The 20,934-nt window shown below is 39.6% G+C and overlaps 1 protein-coding gene across 1 annotated transcript in view; it reads left to right on the plus strand.

Moving 5' to 3' along the window:
- Nucleotides 1–262: 262 nt before the first annotated feature.
- ISM1 (isthmin 1) overlaps nucleotides 263–20,934 on the plus strand; it is a 75,911-nt gene continuing 55,239 nt past the window's right edge. The window contains exon 1 of the mRNA XM_045833664.1: nucleotides 263–444. Coding sequence (XP_045689620.1) covers nucleotides 307–444 — 138 coding nt within the window. The 5' untranslated portion in view covers nucleotides 263–306. The remainder of the gene's footprint in view (nucleotides 445–20,934) is intronic.

The following is a 20,934-nucleotide window of genomic DNA, read 5'->3' on the forward strand; positions in this document are numbered from 1 at the left end:
TCCCTGCCGCTGCAGGGAAGCGCCCGGGTCTGCTCCGCAACCGGCTTGGACGCCCCCGGCCCCGCCGTGGCTCCGCCGTGGTGCGGTGGCGGCGGCGGAGGCGGCGGCGGCTCCTGCTCCCCTGGCCCCGCGCGCCCTGCTGCTCCCAGCGCCAGCCCCGCGGGCCCCGGGAGCGGGGCCCCAGCGGGGGCCGAGGCGGGAGCCGCGCTGCCGGGCTCCCGAGCTCCGACTCCTCCTCTCCCCGCGCCGCCACCGCCGCCGCCGCCGCCCGCCGCGCCGGGTCCTAAAGCCGCGCGTCTCAAGAGGATGGTTCGCCTGGCGGCCGAGCTACTGCTGCTCCTGGGGCTGCTGCTGCTCACGCTGCACATAACGGTGTTGCGCGGCACCGGAGCCACGGACGGGTCAGAAGCAGCCGCCGGCAACGCCAGCCGGACCCAGCTGCAGGTGAGTACGTCACCGGAGAGGGGCGCGCGTGGCCGCGGGGACTCGGGTGGCTGGGCACAGAGCTAGCGCTTGATGGATGAGGGGAGATGGGACCCCGCCCCACCCGAGAGCAACTGTTTTGGCAGCAGTTTTGCCAGGGCAACCCTTCTTAGGCAGAGGCGGAGCGGGGATACACGTTGGAAGGCTGGGCTTGGCTCCGACGTCTGTCGGACGGGCTCCTCCAGGTCTGCCACAGGTCAGATATCTGGGGGTGCGAGGCGTGCAATGGGCAGAGGAAGTGTGGAGTATGTATGTGTTTGCTTTGGGGTGCTGCCAGGCTTTGGTTGCCCTTTAGAGGCCGAGTAATACTACTCTGGGAGCGGACGGGGCGGGGGTTGCGGAAGGAGATTTTATAGGATATTATCCCCAAACTGGGCTTGGGAGCAAGAGCCCGGGTGAGCCTGCCCCTTCAGAGAGCAAGGAGAGTAGCCAAACATCCTCTCCTCGCACGTGGTCCCGAGGCCTTCGATATCTCTCGTGGGCATCTCCAGAGGCTCCAGAGTGCAGTCTTGGCCAAGCGGAGGGTGAGGAGTCAAGGCACCTGCCGTGCTATGGCCCGCGGTTACTTGGGAAGGTCGCCTTGGTAATGGAAATGTGATTCTAAAGATCGATTTCAGCTAAAAGCTCCAGGGATGTGGGGGTGGGGTATGGTCGCAAATGGGGAGTGGGCATCAAACAAAAGTTGAGTTCCGATTTCAGAATAAAGGATTGCCCAGGTAAGGATTTCCTGCCGCTCCCTCGGAAAGCGCTTTTCCTTGGGTCTAGGGGAGTGACAGCTGCCAGCTTGGGGCATGAGTAAAAGTCTGCAGGGATTTTCTCAGAGAGCCGTGGGAATGCTCTGGCTCCTAAAGTCTCCCTCTCCAATTAGCTCCCCTAAAGCTCTGTGCTCTGCAATGTCGAGATAAATTATTATTATGGTTATCGTTTCTAAAGGACTTTACAATCATTGTTCCTTGTTTTACCTGTCTATGTAATTTGTTGCAGAAAAACTTTACTTTTAAAGGGAGAGTTCAACCGTTAAAACAGTGCTTACTATGCTACTGTTTTAAGTGATGTACAAAATTTAACTGATTTAATGAGGTATTATATAATTAATATCCCCTTTACAGATGCAAAAAAAATTAATGAGGTACAGGGAGGTTAAGAAACTTGCCAAAGTTCACGAAACATTCCAACCTCTTAATTAATTACACCAAGTTTTATCTCTGCCAGGGTGTTACAGACTAAAGCAAGGCAACCTTTGCACAAAATGCAAAACCAGGAATGGAAAGGTATGCACCTCAGAACTGAAGGTTTTCTTAAATTTAGGACATTTCTGAAAATGTCCTAACATTGTGGGGTTCTCTTGCCTTCTTCTGTGGGCAAACAGGTATAAGGGACAGAGTGAAGAGAAAACTGAAGATACTGTCATTCTGTAGCCTGGTACACCCACCAGGTATGCAGAAATAGTACTTAATATCTTCAAGATTTCTGGAAGTCATATTTTATACATGATGCTTTCTTTCCTCATGGACTTATGAAAAAGCTGTAACAGTGATGTTCTATGGAAAAGTAAATTTGGCAGATTTCTTTATGAGGTGCTTGCTATCATTAGAAGAACCTGGGGCCAGCCTTTTCTGCCTGAACAGTAAGGTAATGAGAGAAGCAGCTGCTGGAAGTGGGAACTGCAAAGGGGAAGTGGATTACGTTCTCCAAAGGGCTTTTGGCTGAAGAACTGCCCCAGGAGAGCAGAAGAAATGCAGGATTTAGAAAGAGTACTTCTCCTAGGAATAACTTAGGTCCCAAAGAGCTACTGACCCACCAGCTTTGGTTCTTCTTATAGAAGCATTTGGTTATTCTGTCCACTGAATGCACATATCCAGGCAGAATGATGAGTTTAACAGTTTAGTTCATAATTTAACTCTCTTTTGTAATTTGTTATTATAAAAGTTTTATAGTCTTCCTGGCTAAAGTTATTTCATTGGACCTCTGACTCCCTAAAGGTATTATGATTCAGTTGGAGAATATATGTTCCAGCAAGTGAGGAGGTCTGCAAAAGACATTTATTAGCCTGTCTTCAGGCTCCAGAAAGCAAATTTGCTAGTAGCAGGTGTATCTGAAAATGAAAGTGTGGATGCTATATTCTTTCTGTTTACTGGATATTTTAACCTATCTTAAACTCCATTAAAATGTATTATGTCTGTTACCTTAAGCTGCTAAAATCATTCTCTGCAACTGAAAAATTAACCCTTATACTACCTTTTTGTTATCTCTTCTTAATAATTCTAAAATTTGAGGTTGGAGTCAGAAATACAAACTGGTAGGTTTATGTACCCAAATTGTAGTGTATTTTGGGCTCATTTAAAAAGACATACACTCTTATATTTAAGATCTGGTGACTTTGACATATCAAGGACACCCAATAAAATAGTAGTAAGAATAACAATAATAATAGCTAAGATTTGCAAATTGCCTCTGTGTGTCAGACACTGTTCTTAACACTTTTAATATATTAACTTTTTAAATCCTTGCAAAACTGCCACAAAAATTAGGTACTATTGTTACCACTGTTACACATAAAAAAAAAGTGAGGTTAACTAACTTGCCTAAGGTTGCACAGCTAAAAGTTGCTTAATTTGTTTTTGTTATTTTACAGTGTTAAAATCTTTTAAGAATATTTGTATTTCAAGTTCTTGGAAAAGTCATCATGTTGACTACAAGAGAGAAAGTCTTTTAACAATTTACATTTTCAAACACATCTTGACAATTTTATTGTGTAAAATATGAACATTGTATATGTATACATATAGTAATATATCATATATACATTCACACATATAAACACACACACATATATACACAACCTAAGGTGATTTTTTTATGGTAGTTTTGGCATGCTGGGGGATAGATTTTTTGACTTTCTGATTGTCTCTGTACTGGAGGTGTGCTGTTATGGGGTGACAGTAAAATGCTTTGAGCACACTGTCTCAATTGGCTATGTCATGAAAATAACGATGTTATTCTTTGTATTATTTTCAGTATTTTAAAATATCTAATAGGAAATTATATAGCTGTTTGCAACAGCTGCATAAGATGCACAGAGACACCAACTTTATTCACTTTTGAATGAAATCTTATCTCATTGAAATAAGTTTGGCTCATGTTGATCAGATATGCAGATTAGTTCTTTCATATGTCTTTATAATAGTATGAAAATAATTATATAAAATAAAAACAACTTGTAAGACAGAACATCTCAAAATATATAACCCATAGGTAGTAGTAATAATAATACCTATTTTACTTGAAATTCAAGTAAGTGCTTCTCTCTACTAAATCTCAGTCAGATTTAGAACTGTGAATTTCTGTAGATTTTAAATAGTAAAGCTAGAACTCATTAAGACAGTATTTAAGCAAGTATTCATAAAATGAGTATTTATAAACAAGTATTATAAAACATCAAATTGGTTATTTTTACAGTAACATTAAAACAAACCAAACTCTGAAATGTAACTAAGTGCCTTTGTTCTCTATGTCCTAACTACCATCTTATGCCCACTTTACCCCTTTTATCCCTTTAGTTGCATTCAGTAAATCAACTGGGCTTTTTGTACTCACTGCTTCTCTGAATACATCTGAGGTTCATCTTAGCTATTTATAGCAACAGAAACAGAAGAAACATTTATTTGTACTTAATAAAAGTGAGGTCCCTTACAATGACCCTCTAAGATAGTATTTATATACCCATTTCACACATGAGGAAATTGAGACCTGGAGACATCTGGGTAACTTGCACTTGTCCACACAGCAGTGGTGGGGCAGAGCCAGGATTCAGATCCAGGCAGGCTGACTGTGGAGCCCAAGTTCTCATTCCAGTCCATCAACAAGACTCCTCCAGCTCTGACTCAAGTCAGCAGTCATTGTGTTTCTTATTTCATGACTTGCCTGCCAATTTTCCAAACAGACGGTTTGCTCTTATCCCTGCAATTCTTTATAAATTATGGATAACTGTCCCACATAGCTATTTCTGCGTAACAAACTACCCCCAAACTTAGTGACTTAAAACGACCACCACTTTATTTGCTCATGAGTTTGTGTGTTAGCAACTTCTCTGAACTAACGTGGGTGGTTCTGTTGATCTTGCCTTAGGACTACTCATGTGGTTACAGCCTTCTGTTGCCCTGACATGAGCTAGATGGTCCAAGATGACCTCTGTTTGGTGGTGGCTGTCACCTTGGCTGTCTCTCATTATGGTCCTTAATCTTCATGTCTTCATATATTTTTTTATTTTTTATTTATTGATTTTAGAACTAGGAAGGGGAGAGAAAAAGAGAGAGAGAAATGTTGATTTGTTGCTCCACTTATTTATACGTTCATTGGTTGATTCTTGTATGTGCTCTGACCCAGAGATCAAACCCAGTGTATTGGGAGAATGCTCCACCCAACTGAGCTACTCAGCCAGGGCCTACATGTCTTTATATGGTGAACTCACAGCAGCAAGAGACTAAAAGCAGAAGTTATGAGGCCTCTGGAAGAACTTGCACAAAGTCACTTCAGCCACATTTTATTGGCCAATCAAATCACTAGGTCAGCTCAGATTCTGGGGGAGATGAAATAGTCTCCTCCTGTTGGCAGGAACAGCAAAGTAACATTGCAAAGAAGCAAGTGCACTGGCGTGGGAGGAATTACTATGGCCATCTTTGCAAATTATCTACCATATTGACCTTTTGTCTCCTATATTTTGTAAATGTTTGGACCAATATTGCACTCATCTTTTAACATTGTTCATGCTGCCTTTGGCCATGCAGAAGCTTTCCATTTTAAATATAATCAACTGTGAATCATTTTCCTTATGACTTTTGGTTTTCTTGCCTTATTTAAAAAGTTTTCATCAAATAAAGATTGTCAAAAATTTTTAATATATTTTGTTCTAACACCTTTAATTTTATTCATTGTTTTTGTTTGTTTAAGACTATGGATATACTTTGAAGTTATTTGTGGGTTTAAGGTTTAAGATAAAGCTGTAATTTTGGTTTTTGTCCTAGTAAATAGCCACTTGTCCTATCATATTTGTTAAATACTGCATTCTACATTCGCAGATACAAAATAACACTTTTATCACATATTAAACTTTTCACGTGTACTTAAATCTGTTTCTTGACCTTCATTATTATCTATTCATATATCAACATTACACTACCTTCATTTAATGTAGTTTCATAGAATGTTTTATTATGGAAAATTTCCTTTCATTTAAAAAAATCTTTCTTAAAAATTCTCATAAAATGCCTTCTTCCAAACAGACTTCAGAATTATTCAAAAATTCATTGACATTTTAATGGGATTTGCTTCATATATTTTTGGTTAAGTTAGAATTTTTTAAGATAAAAAAAGAAATTACTTTTAATTACATAGTGTTGTAACAGTGATTTAACACACCAAAAATAATTTCATTGTTTTACCATTTTCTTTATGATTTATGTAAGATGATACAAGGTCCCTTAAACGGTTCTAATTTTTTTAATTCTTTTTTTCATTTTGCTGCTCTGATTGGTTGTTTTCTGCTACCTTGTCTTCCAAATCACTGATTCAATCCTCTTCTTCATCCAACCTACTGATTTTCAATTTTTAATACTTCCATTCAGGACCTGATATAGGCATCTATTTATTTCTTGAGTAAAGTTTTATAGTTCTCTTCATTTTTCACATTTCTTTTTACAAGCTATTTTCCAGGTTTGATTATTCTTGTGAATAAGGTTTTATTTTCTGTTATATTCTCCAATTTCTTAGTTCTGGAATCTAGGAAATCTATATTTACGTGCTTATAGTTTTCTTGGTGAGTACATGAGAGCTAGTAGTATCCATTCAGTAGTGCTACCATTACAGTTTCATAACGTTAGTTGGAAATCTTTTCATTTTTTTCAGTGTAGCATTTTATTTTTTAATATATTTTATTGATTATGCTATTACAGTTGTCCCATTTCCTCCCCTTTATTCCCCTCCACCCTGCCCACCCCCTGCCACCCGCATATCCCCCTCCCCGCATTAGTTCACATCCATGGGTTGTACATATAAGTTCTTTGGCTTCTACATTTCCTATACTATTCTTAACCTTGCCCTGTCTATTTTCTACCTACCATCTATGCTACTTATTCTCTGTACCTTTTTCCCCATTCCCCTCCTCCCCTTCCCTGCCAATTACCCTCCATGTGATCTCAATTTCTGTGATTCTGTTCCTGTTCTAGTTGTTTGCTTAGCTTGTTTTTGGTTTTGTTTTTTTAAGGTTCAGTTGTTGATAGTTGTGAGTTTGTGTCATTTTATTGTTCATAGTTTTGATCATCTTCTTTTTCTTAGATAAGTCCCTTTAACATTTCATATTACAAGGGGTTGGTGATGAGAAACTCCTTTAACTTGACCTTATCTGGAAAGCACTTTATCTGCCCTTCCATTCTAAATGAAAGCTTTGCTGGATATAGCAATCTTGGATGTAGGTCCTTGCATTTCATGACTTTGAAAACTTCTTTCCAGCTCCTTCTTGCCTGTAAGGTTTCTTTTGAGAAATCGGCTAATAGTCTAATGGGAACTCCTTTGTAGGTGACTGTCTCCTTTTCTCATGCTGCTTTTAAGATTCTCTCCTTATCTTTAATCTAGGCTAATGTAATTATGATGTGCCTTGGTGTGTTCCTCCTTGGGTCCAACTTCTTTGGGATTCTGAGCTTCCTGGACTTCCTGGAAGTCTATTTCCTTTGCCAGATTGGGGAAGTTCTCCTTCATTATCTGTTCAAATATGTTTTCAATATCTTGCTTTTCCTCTTCTCCTTTTGGCACCCCTATGATTCAGATGTTGAAACATTTAAGGTTGTCTCAGAGGTTCCTAAGCCTCTCCTCATTTTTTGAATTCTTGTTTCTTCATTCTGTTCTGGCTGAATGTTTATTTCTTCCTTCTGCTCCAAATTGTTGATTCAAGTTCCAGTTTCCTTCCCTTCACTGTTGGTTCCCTGTATATTTTTCCTTATTTCACTTCTCATAGCCTTCACTTTTTCCTCTATTTTGTGACCATACCCATCCATTTCTGTGCAGGTTTGCTGCCTCCTCGTCGCTTAATTCTTTTTCTGGAACTTTGGTCTGTTCTTTCATTTGGGCCATATTTCCTTGTCTCAGCACACCTGTTACATTATAAGGGAAAAAGCCTTAGGTATTCACTGGGGCAATCCACTTTGCTGTGTTGTGGCTCTGTATGTGGGAAAGGGTTTAGAGAGGGAACAATGCTGCTTGCTCAGCCCTTGCCCCACTTTCAGCCACATCCCCCTCTAACCACAAGCAAGTTGGGCCCTTCTGGTGCTGACTCCTGGGTGGGTGGGTTTGTGTATATTCTAGGACCCTGTGGGTCCCTCTAGCAGACTCTCTTGAGAGGCTGGGAGTTTCTCCAACCACTGCAACCCCCACAGAATTTTATAGCCAGAGGTTTTGAGGTTTTATTTCCCCACACTGGAAACCTGGGTTGCACAGTCTGTCTTGCTCCCCAGTTTTTCTTCCAGTTTATCTGCATGTAAATGTGGGACCACCCAGTCCACCAGGCACAGCCTTGCCCACCTGGTCTGCCAGCCACCACCTTGCTTCATGTCCTCTCTGCCCTGGCTGCTCATCTCTGCCCCTCCTACCAGTCTGAATAAATGTTTCTTCTTTAACTACTTGATTATAGGACTTCCATACATTGATTTTCTGGGAGTTCTGGTTGTTTTTCTTTTTAGTTTTTAAATTGTTTGTTGTCCTTATTTTGGATGTGCAAGAGAGTAAAGAGTATCTACTTGCCTTCATGTTGGCCTGAAGTCTATAAAGGTGAAATTTTTATTTATATTTTTATTGACTTTGTCTGGAGTACTTTTCTTTATGATAGTATGGCAACTCCTACTTCACTTTATTTTCTTTTTCCACACAATACATCAATAAATTTAACCCATTTATATTTTTGTGATTACTGATAGATTTAAAGATATTTTTTCATTTTATTTAGTGTTCTCAATTTTCCAATTTCTATATTGCCTCACACTCCCAAGTTACCTGCATGGCCTTTGGCAAGAGAGTTAGCCTGTGTCTAAATTTTCTCATCTGTAAAATAGACATATAATAACTATTTCCTAGTGTTGTTACAAGGATTAAAACACTAACTGCATGCTAAATGTTCTATTAGATCTTGACATTTAAACATTTTATAAAAATTTAAATATTGTTTATTTTGTTCATTTGCCCCCTCAAGTACTTGTTAAAGTTTTTTTTTCCTTTTATTGATCCAAGAGAGAAGAGAAGGGAAAGGAGCAAACCATTAATATGAGAGGGAAACATTGATCTATTGCCTCTTGCAAACACCCCAACTGGAGAATGAACATGTAACCCAGGCATGTGCTCCAACTGGGAATTGAACTCATGACCTTTCAGTTTGCAGAATTACTCCCAACTCACTGAGCCACACCAGCGTGGGCCATTTAATCTCAAGTTTTGAAATTGTTCTATTTCTGCTACTTTTAGTATTTTAACAGATTTTCACTTACACTTTTAAATATTTGTAACCTAACCTCCCCCCCAAAAAAATATGATATTCTGAGATAAAAATCTCTCATGCTTCTCAAGTTTTAATCACATTATCTGAATATTTAGTGTTATATTATTCATTTTTTTCTGTTTCTCCTTTTATTCATTCTGTCTTTTGTTCTTTCTTTTTCAGTATAGTTATCTTAGGAATAATTTCTTAGCAGTTTTACTATGCTCCCAACAATTATTTAGACTTAACTCTAAGATTTACTTATTTCTTTATATGCTGCTACTGCTTCTTGAATCTCATATTTTCACCTTTTATTTTGTTGGAATACAGTCTCAAAAAGTTTTTTAGAAAGACTTTATCAAAGGGTAAACTCTATAAGATCCTAATTTTTTACCATCTATTAATTTGTTTCTCACAATTAAATGCTAATTTGGTAGTTGGTTGTGTTTGATATTGTTTTCCCTCAGAATTTTTCAGCTATAGTCCAATTTTATTGTACCATCTCAAGTTTCATTGGGAAGTTTGATGCTATTTCTTTACAGGGAAATTTAAAAAAATGAAGTTTTTCAGGTTTTTTTCTTTATTTGTAATGTTCAGAAATTTCATCAAGCTGTATTTAGATTTAGGGCTTTAGTTGTCAGTGCTGTTAAGCACTTGGTGGACCCTTTCAATCTGAAGCCACAAGTTTGTCTTTAGCTTGAGAAAATTTCTTTAGTAATTTCTTGTTTATTTCCAATATCCCTATACTCTCACTTTGAAATTCCTATTGGAATTTAAAACTAATATTAGGATTTAAAAATCTACCTCTAATACTGCTTCATTTTGCATCATTTTTTTATCTTTTTGTAGTTTCCTAATATGTTTTATGTCATGCTTTGCCTTCCATCTTTTACAACACCAGAACTCCCACTTTTTAATCATTAGTTTCTTGCCCCTCCCCTCCCCTCCCCTCTCCTCCCCTCCCCTCTCTTCTCCCTTTCTCTCTTATCTTTCTCCCCTTGTCATCCTCTTCCTCCTCTTCTTCTACTCCTTCTTATTATCTCTCCCTTTTTCTCTTTCTCCTTGAATTTTTAAAAAGTTTCCTTAATGAAGCCCTGGCTGGTGTAGCTCAGTGGATTGGGCGTAGGCTGCAAACCAGGCATCACAGGTTCAATTCCAAATCAGGGCACATGCCTGGGTTGCAGGCCATGGTCCCCAGCAACCGCACATTGATGTTTCTCTCTCTCTTTCTCTCTCCCTTCCCTCTCTAAAAATAAATAAATAAAATCTTTAAAGAAAGTTTCCTTAATGATAAATAACTACACTCCATACAATAAAATGAGTAAGTTTTAAAGGTTCAGTTCTATTTTTGATAATTGCATATCCCCATGTAGCCACCATCAAAAGTAGGATATAGAACATGCTTATAATTCCAGATAGTCTCCTAGTGTACCTCTAGGCAATTCACTCCTCTCAAAGATGGCCAATGTCTGATTCCTATTACCATAGACTACTTTTGCCTGTTCCACATCTTCATATAGATGAAAGCATGCTGTATGCATTTTTTTATGTGTCTGTCCTCATTTGTTCAACATAATATTTTTGAAAATCATTTTATGTTGTTGTGTGTATAAGTAGATTTCTCTTTTTTATTGCTTAGTGGTATTCCATTGTATGACTATACCAGAATTTATTTCTGCATTCCCCTATTGATGGACATTTGGGTTGTTTCCATTACTTTGGATGTTCTGATTAAGACCATATTAACATTCTTGTACAAGGTTTTCTGTGCACATGTTTTCATTTCTTGTGAGTAAATACCTAGTGCTGAAACTTACACAGCCTCTAGATATTATTATGGTAATTTGTCTAGGAAAATTCACTCTTTTAGATATCTTTCTTTCACTTTCTCAGCTCTGTGGTGTTTCACTTTCAATTGGAATCATTTGTTTCATTCCTACCAGAAATCATTCCTTCTTCCATAGGTGACTGCTTCTCAGTTTTCCACTTCTGTTGTGATTTATTTTTATATTTTGTCTGCCCCTTCAAGAGAATTTGGAAAGAGAAAAGAAATAAACAAAAATGCTTGGTCCACCACATTGAACTGAAACACTATAATTTTATTTCTTAATCTTACTTCCCTGTTTACAAACCAAAAGAAAATTATATTATTTGTGCAGCCTCTTCACTGATTGTCTTCCAGCCATATTCTAACAGGCATTGATCTTTGAGGCTGGGGGACAGCCTCAGAGCTCATGAGAACTATCCATTCAGTAAAGAAGGATCTATTTTGGTTCTAAAGCCCCCAAAAGAATGAATCCCATAACCATATTCTATATGTCATATTAGTATTTTTGACAACCTTCAGTATTAGAACATTCTTCCTTTAATGTGTCCTTTAAATCTTATTTTATGTTCAATTTTTTCTTCCCAGTATTAAGAGCAGGTGACTGCCCTCTTTTCAAAAAACATCTCTTGCAGAACTTGAAGGTTATTATTTAATAGTTCCTCTGTCTTTTTCAGAGTTGATTATCCAGTTTCTTTAACCTGTCTTTATTGCCTTATTTTACAACATTTTAGTGGTTTCTGTGATTCTCTTGTTTCTTGCTCATCTTCTGAGAACATCTTTCTTTTGCAACCCTTGGCTCAGAATTTCATAATTCATAAAGAAAAGAATGGTGATGAAGCCCTTTTCTTCAGTGACATAAAGAGTGTCCCTCTGTCTGTATTCATCCCCTAAAACACAGAAGATTAATTAGACGATGGGATAGAGGCATCAGTTTACAGCCCAGGATTATATGCAGTGAGTTTAAGAAACAAGGGAATGTGCTACTGAAAAAAAGAACAGATGTCATTTTACATTTTGTTTAAACTTTGTCTGTACTCCCTATCCATAAGAACTGCATAAGAAGCATGAACACAAAAGATATAAAGCTTAATTTTTTTCTTTCTGAGACATACTGGTCCAGAGGTCAGTTGGGTTGCCACAGTAATAATGTTGACATGCTGGTGGCCAGTGTTCCTCCTGGGACTAAGCACTCACTGCCTGTAGTAGTCTAACTTGATAACATAACCTATGGCTCTTTCCTTTCTTTGCCTGCTTTCCCCTTCCCCTTCCAGCTTCCTGGGCTCATCTCTTAGATACACTGCTTGCCTTTTGTCTCAGGTGTTGCTTCTGGGGGAACCCAAACAAAACAAAGCACTGCTCAAACCTAAGTTGTGGGGATAGCAATGACTTCTATAGGTAGTGACAGTGTAGGAGAGGAAGAAAGCAGATTTGATGAGGCATCTGCTGATTCTTGTTGTCATTAACAATGTTGAAGTCTGTTAGCCTCAGAAAGGGATATGCTGTGGGCAGCAATGGAATTATGCCACACCAGGACCCCCCAGAGCAGCTGGGAGTAAGGTCAGGCCTAGGCAAAGCCTACAAATTGCTGGTGTTTAGAAAGCTAGCTGGCTGTTTTCCCTTAAGAGCCTGATCATATGCTTGTTCGCTGTTTTAGGTGGGAGAATGAGCACCAATGGGAAGTCATCAAAGGTGTGTGGGATTGTCATTGTCATCTAATACCTGAAAAAGACAGAGACCAAGGTGCCTTGATAAATATAGCTTTACATCAACTCCCCAAGCACAGACCAGCATGTGTCACTGGGAAGTTGTCTCTGTAAACTGGGGAGAAGTAAAAACAGTAGGTTAACTACCCCTTCTTCCTGTTAGCTTGACCTGTGCACATTTTAGTAAACTGAGTCATCTTTCATAGAGCACTCTCTGTGAGTGATATACCTCTATAAGAAAGCAATATCCCCTCCCCTCTTTGGAAGAGACAGTGCTGCAGGAACAGCAGAGTTCTATCTTCAAGTTTGGGATCTTGGGCTGCCAGACTTGTATTTTGGGGCACCCCAATCCCTAGATGTTTAACAGAAGGGACCTGGAAAAAGAAAGGTAGACTGTGAATACAATAGCCCACTTCCTGCTGGATACTTCATCTCTATTTTCAAAAATAATAAGGTGTGGCTGGAATATATATGAAGAATTCAAGGAAGCTGAAAATGATGCCATATGGCCACCCAGTGTTAACTTACTCCCACCTGCGTCCAGATGACAATGCCAATGAAGCAAATAAAAAACATGCCTTGGCTCCCAGCCACCCCTTGGAGATAAAGATGGGAAGAGAATGAGGGGGAAAGTGGCAGTTGTGTTATTTTTAATATAGTTTTATTGGGCTGTAATTGGCATACATTGAATTGTAATTACATATTCAAAGTAAACAATCTAATTGATGATTTTGACACCTGTTAAAGCATCAGCACCATCAAGATGTTGAAGAAATTTCCAAAAGTTTCCTGTGCTCCCTTGTGATCCCTCCCTCATTCTCCAGCTATCTCCAGAACGCCATGGGTCTGCTTTCTGTTTAGGTTAGTTTTTGCATTTACCAGAACTTTTTTTATCATCATGCAAGGACATGTTTTTTTTATTGATTTTAGAGAGAGAGGAAGGGAGGAAGGGACAGAGAAAGAGAGAGAAACATTGATTAGAGAGAAACATCAATTGGTTGCCTCCCATACACATCCCAACTGGGGATCAAACCCACAATCTAGATATGTGCCCTGAATGGGAATTGAGCCCACAACCTTTTGGTGTACAAGATGATGCTCCAGCCAACTGAGCCACCCAGCCTGGGCCATTTACTAGATTTTTATATAAGTGGAATCATACAGAATGTACAGTACAGTGAGTTTCTCTGCTCACCATAATGATTTTGTAATTCATCCATGTTGTTTTGTGAATAAAGAGTTTGACCTTTTTTTATTGTCAATTAGTATTCCATTGTATGCAATACAATATGCTTATCCGTTCACCCATTGAAGCACATTTGGGTTGTGTTCCAATTTGGGCCTATTAAAATAAAGGTGCTATGAACATTCAGGTATAAGTCTGTGCATAAACAGATGTTTTCATTTCTCTTGTTTGAATACTTAAGAGAAGAATATTTGGGTCATATTGTAGATGCATCTTTAGCCTATTAGGAAGTTATGGCAATCTTTGTAAGGCACTCACACAACATATTTAGAATCTGCAACAACCTAATGACACCATTAGAAAACTTCAGAGAATTTGGAAGTTAAATCCCTGGATGATACCTTCCTAAAGTCAAAACACAGATGTGTGATCTACATTATAGTATGAAAACGGAAAGAAAGAGAGAAGATAGTGTCTCATTTGAAAGAATTCTCCTATTTTGGGGGGGAAGGATGCTCAAAGTACCTATGTCTCATGGGGCTTAATTCTCCAGATGATGATGGTGGTCCCAGTGATGGCGGAAGGGCAGTTAGGTGCTAGGAAGGTAAACAGACTGGAAAAGTGTCCCAACAAAAGACTCAGCTTCCTCCATAAGCTCCCTTCATCTTCCTTTCTCCATACCTTGCCTGAATGGAAATTAAGAAAACCAGATATAAATGTTGTATCTCCTGCCTGGGGACTCAATTACATTGTGGCTTGGTATTATGGTATTGGTTATGAGCTCAAAATGAATTTGGAAGACAAGTTTATTGCTGGGCACCTTAAATTCCAGGAAGTATAAAGACAAAAATTTTTAAAAAGGATGGGAGATCTCATTAGGTGTCCTTAGCCCAGAAAATGGGCTGAAGAAATGTTAACATGCTCTTGAGCTAACTTCCAGTACTGTCACTGGAGGGCAAGAACTGTCCTTCCCTTACAAATAAGGTGGGCCATCCACTGACCTGATGTTCACCAGGTGCAGTTGTGGCCCAGAGATACACATGAGAAACTCAGGATGACTCATCAGCCCTTGCACCCAGAGTGTGATCTGTGGAGCAGCAGTGGCAGCAACTTCTGGGAGCTTTTTAGAAAATGAGAATCTTAGGCCCCACCCAGAACTACTGAGTCAGGATCTGCATTTTAACAAGGGCCCCAGTTTAATCATATGCACAATACAGAAGCACTGGCCAAGATGCATGTTTTTCTTTCAAGTTGAAAGTCTCAGAAAGTACTTCATACAGGTCAGGTATTATTTAGCTATTGGCCAATTATGCTGCATAGCAAATTACTCCAAAATGCAGTGGCCTGTAACAATAAGCATGTATTCTCACACTCAGAGGTCAGTGGGTTGGCTGGGGTTCAGTAGATCTAGTCAGGTTAGGATCCAAGCTGTGGGTTGGGTCTGGGTGTCTTCCATGTGTCTCCCATACTTCTGCAACCAACAGGCTACCTGCCATGTATTTCTATAGTGATGAAAAAGCACAGAAAGGCAGTGGCAAACCTAAATGGAAAGCATGCTTCAGCCTTTGCTTGGGTCACATTATTAGCACCCCATCAGCCAAAACTAGGCACAAGGCCCATCAGAGTGATTAAAGGCATAGGCTGCAAATTTGTGCAAATTTCACTTCTGCTTCTCAGTTATGTGTGTGCCCTTAGGCAAAAGTCTCATGATTCTCTATGCTGCTTGTCATTTTCCATAAAATGGGCTAATAATAGATATATCACTGGGAGGTTATAATGTTGTGAAGGACCATCCTTGCTGCATAGGAATGATTTAACTCACGGAGTTAGTGTTACAGAGGTGGGTGACCTTGGATGAGCCACTTCAACTCTGCATTTCATTTTTTATATCTGAGAATGCATATCCTAGTGGGATAATTCTATAAAATTTTGAAGTTTATCTTCAGAATTGATGATGATGATAATGATGATGCTATAAAAGCTCACACTGATCATTCATTCTGTGCCAGGAACTGCTATAAGGACTATATATGTATTTACACTTTTAATTCTCTTTGTAAAACAATTGGAATTACCTGTATTTTGCAGCCGAGGAAACTGATGTCCAGAACAATGTCAGAAAATCAGGTTTTAACATCTGAGCCAATCAACAATGCCTCTAAAAAGGCTGTCGTTGGCTTCTTCTTACATGTGACATAAAGAAAGGACCAGGGTAGCTCCAGAGAAGAGACTGGGAAAGCAGCTGGCTGCCTGGTTATGCAGAGGCCCCCTCTGCACCCTGCCTAACTATGCAACCATGTCCCGGGAAGCTGATGCTGGATAAATGTGCTGAACCCTCCCACTGGGACCCAACCATTACCTAGGGCTGTGCTGTGGGGCTGCTCAGCCTGGCTCTGGGCCAAAGTCAGGCTGAGGGGAAGAGTGGAACCCAAAGCATCCTGCCTCCAAAAAATTCAAGCTGGAAAAAGCTGTGTATTGCTCTGTCAGCACAGGACTCTGCCTGCCCACCAGAGGTTGTTTCTGAGTCAAGATACACATACCCATGTCTTTCCATCTTCCTTCTGAATGGTCCCTCTTGTGTAGTTTCACTACTTAAAAATCATGTGCTCTGTGGTGGAAATGGAACTGTGCCCACCAATATGTTACTCATCACTCATGGAGCCGTAACAATTTAAGCCTGCAACCGCTTTCACTGATGGAGGGGCACACTTTCCTACCTTTCTTTCTCAGACATAACAAGAGAAACAGGACATGCCTGGGGACAGGAGTTCCACAGGCTCTGTGAGCTGTATACTCTGCTTGTTAATTACTGTTGCTCACCAGAATTATTTCTTCCTTGTGACTAATCAGATTTTCCCTTTTTCTCAGTGCATCTCCAAGTCCCTTTTTCTCAAGGTCTTCTGAGGAACAAGTGGTCAGAGTTTTGAAACTGTTTTCCATAGTTGAGAGTAGTTTCATAATTTCTTTTTTATTTATGATATTACATTGCTAATATCTAATCAGCTTGCATACCACTCTGGTTCCAGTTCTTTTTCTGTTGTTCTTCCTAAGTCCCTGACTGCTCTGTACCTGCCATGAATTTTATCCTTTGTTTTGTGTTATTTGTGATAGCCTGTGTCCCACACTTCAGGTATGTTCTACAGCACCCTCTCTCTTCTGCCTTTGATGTTGAGTTGGGTCCAATCTCATTTTAACTATCTTAATGGCATATCAATTTGGTGACTACCACAAAATTGAGCACTGACTGGGTAGATAGCTGAAATAGAAGGAAGAAAGATGTATTTAAACAGGTATCACTACTAAAAATGTGAAATCAGTCTATTATTGCATCGAAATGGCAAAAATGAAAAGAAAAGAAAAACAAAGACATCAAGTATTGGTGAGAATGTGGAACATCTATAAGGAGTGTAAACTGATGTGAACATTTTGGAAAATTGTTTTTTCAAAGTAACTATGAAAACAGAATATATATTCTATATATATATATATATATATATATATATACACACACACATATATATTCTGTTTATATATATATATATATATATATTCTGTTTTACATATATATTCTGTTATATATATATATCCTCTCTCACTCAGCAATCCCACCCACCCTGGGTATATACCCAACAGAAATGTTTTCATGTGTACACTCAGAGGCCTGAAAAACAGTGCTCATAGCAGCACTTTTTAAAATAGCCCCAAACTGGAAATGGCAGAAATGCCTCATCAACAGTAGAGTATATAATAATATAGTAAATAAACATACTGGGAATGAACAAATGACAACTATAGGCAACATGTACAACTTCACAAATGTAATGTTGAGTAGGAGAAGCCAGGCACAAGAGAGTACATGCCATGTAATTCTGTTCCTGTGAAGTTCTTAACCAGGAAAAACTAATCTATGCTGTTAGAAGAGAGGACACTGGTCACCCTTCTCAAGGAAGTGACCAGAAGGGAAGACAGGGTCATCTGGGGTGATAGTAATGTTGTCGTGTTTCTTGATCTGAGTGTTTGTTACACAAGTGTGTTTAGTTTGTGAAATCCCACCGAATTGTATAGTTACATATGTGTTTTTCTGTATGTATATCATACTTCAATTAAAAATGTAGTAAAGAATGCCACAGGCAGGGGAGATAGTGCAGAAGAGAAAGCCATTTTTCACTGGTAAAGGCAACCTGCATCCCTAGAGCCCACTCCTGGTGCTCCCTGATGTGCGCTACCCTGTACACTGGTCTTCACATTTTAATGAATGTGGACAAGTTTCGATTATGGGGACCCTCCTCTGCCTCCGAGGCCCAGTGCTATTGTTATGACATCAAAGACCAACTGCTGGCTAAGATAGAGCCCATATGAAAAGAGTGACCAGCAAATTTACTGCTTGACTTCATTCCCTTTAAATGGAACTGGCCCCATGGTCCTCTTTCAAAGCTCAATTGTGGACATATATCTTCTTTATAGGACATTGTATACAATAAAGAGAAGCAATAACTTAAAAATTGTCAAAAAATACCTTTGAGAGAGTGTGAGATGGGCATTCCATCACTGTAGTTACATGTGCCCAAACACTCTTAAACATCTAGCCATTGGTCTGAAAGCCTTCTATTCAACATGGTGACTTTTTTAGGCTAATTGAGTTATATTTTTATGCTCCAGTCCTTTACCTAGGCTCTGCAGTATCTTGGGAAAGTTATTAGTGAGAGGCAATCTACTTCAAACCAGATGGCCACCTCACTGAAATTAGGCAAAATGGTGAAGTTCATGTGCCATTACTCATTAACTTACTTGGGGTTGTACTTCGTAAACATTCCTTAAGGAGAGAGGCCACACTAAACCTCTGGATCAGTTACATGCAGTCCCTAATATCTATGTGGACATTATTCCTTCACACAGCCCTGGTGTGGAAATCTCAGGGAGCTGCTGATATTTACAAATACTAGAACTGAGTGGGAAAAGAACAGAGTTGTTCCTATGACTACCAGAAAATGAACAATGTTATGATTTTTCAAAGAGGGAAAACAGTTCTACAGTATACAAGAAAAATTACTTATAAAGGATATCTTTAGCTTAACTTGGGATCTGACCCAGGTGCTGCAGAAAGAGGCATCTGAGATCAGAATTACCAGCCCACTCAAAACCAAACAATACAGAATAATCCTTATAATATGCAATTACATATTATAGCAGTGAATCTGCCCACAGAGGATAAAACATCTTAGTAGCCAAGTCATCCTGGCTGATAGCTTCTACTTCTGTTTAATCTATTATTCCCCAAAAGGTTCAGCACTCCACACTTTTCTAGGGAAAGGCCAACTACTGCTGGATCTTTTCCTTTCTGCTCCCCTTACTAGCACATGTAGGAAGACACACCTACCAGTGAAACCGCTGTGATTTTCCCACTCAAATTTGATGAAGGCAAAACACTCCACTGAAGAGACACCAATGAAAAGAGAGAAATTTCATCTATAGATAAATCTCATATATAAATAAGAATAAGCATCAATTGGAAAAAACTAGGGATATTTCAAGAGGCTCTGGAATCACAAGGAGAGTGACTCTAAATACTGAACAACAGGTAGAAATGATGAGAGCCAGGCTCTTTGGAAGGTACCTGTGACAGATGGCTTTTCTGTCCCAAGTTCTTCCCACTGGCCTCATTGCTCTGAAGTGCAGTCCAGGGCGGTTCCCATGCCCCACAGTAGTTCTTTCACTGATTTTTCATCAAGCCTTCCCCCCACCCCATGATACACTCTTAGATAACCCCAAAATGAATGTCAATCTCCTTGTCCTTAAATTTGCACATAAATAGGGAAGAAGTGAAGGGAAGTAGGCCCAGTGAACTCAATTACTGAATGATATGGCCCAAGATAAGGGAAGAATTGTGCACTGTGGGGCTGAGAGCACAATTCCCACCTTCCTAATGTGAATGAAGGATGAGGATCTGAACCGAGGGCAAAATAGAAAAAAGGAGTCACAGCTTTAAATAGTTACCCTTTAATTAAGGAGACTGCATCATTTCTCTGGACCTCTGAATAGTTGCTGCAAGATTGCTCAAACCATTAACTCAATTTTCTTTACTCTGTGGGTTCCTGTGTGTGTCTGTTGCTCCTTTGGGTTGGAGTTCTTCATGCCACTTAGGATGCGGTGTAAATAGAAGCACTGTGGAAACCTGCCAATGAGATGGAGCCTACCCAATTGACCAGAGCTGCCTGTGGGCTACACAGACTCCCTTTAAAAGAAAAACTCTGCACCCACAAAACCCCAAGTGTTCAGCCTGGAGCAACATGAAGGGACCATCTGTGGGCTCCCCATTGAGGTCCAAGGGAAAGTGGATGCTGGCAGGAGAATTGTTATGGCCATGCTCCTGGAATGTTCTGTGTCTTGGTCCTGACAGTCTAAGTGGAGTGCCTTTTGTGTCATCAGGATACAGGGGCACATGACAGTTGCTAATATACACAGGAGTCACTCCTGTGGCTGCAGGTGTAGTCACTGCCCTGCTCACTGGGTTGAACCAGGTCCTCTGCTTAGAAGGCAGGCAGCAGACACTCACCAAATCCTAGAATTTTGTTGTTGGCAAGAAACTTGAAAAACTGAGTCCCAACTTTTTGTTTTGTACATGAGAAATCCAAAACCCAGATAAATGAAAGGATTTGCCCAAGGCTATACTCCCCACCCCAAGCTTACTGACTTGTAGAGGAGTCCTCTTTCTCAAAGCCACACAAACCCCCATTTCTGAGCATCTTTAAGAGTTTTCATGGTCTTGTTTTGCCAAAGAGAACTGAAGTACAATATACATCTAAAATCCCAGGCTCTGCAACATTATAATTGCTGTTAGGTTGTTGTTACAGGATGTGAAGGGAAACTAAAGGAACATGAATTGTGTCTCCTTTATTTCAGAGATGATCAGGTTGCAGTCAGGTAAATGAAATAATGTTGATATAAGTATAGAGCACAGCCCAACTGTAGAGTAAGCATTCCACAATTTCTTCCTTTCTTTTTTCAGCATGTACATACACATACTGAGTGCCTTTTATGTGCAAGCATTGGGCTAGACAGTGGATATTCAATAGAGAACAAGTTTATACTTTAGAAGGAGAGATTAACTAATCAAATCTAACTAAAGTTAGATTAACTAACCTAACTTTATCAATTAGAGAGTAACTAACTGATAAATAAATATTTTGAATATGTTTTATTGATTATGCCATTACAG

Source organism: Phyllostomus hastatus, unplaced genomic scaffold (genome assembly GCF_019186645.2).
Source record: "Phyllostomus hastatus isolate PE091 unplaced genomic scaffold, TTU_PhHast_1.1 phas_contig_17, whole genome shotgun sequence".
NCBI lineage: Eukaryota > Metazoa > Chordata > Mammalia > Chiroptera > Phyllostomidae > Phyllostomus > Phyllostomus hastatus.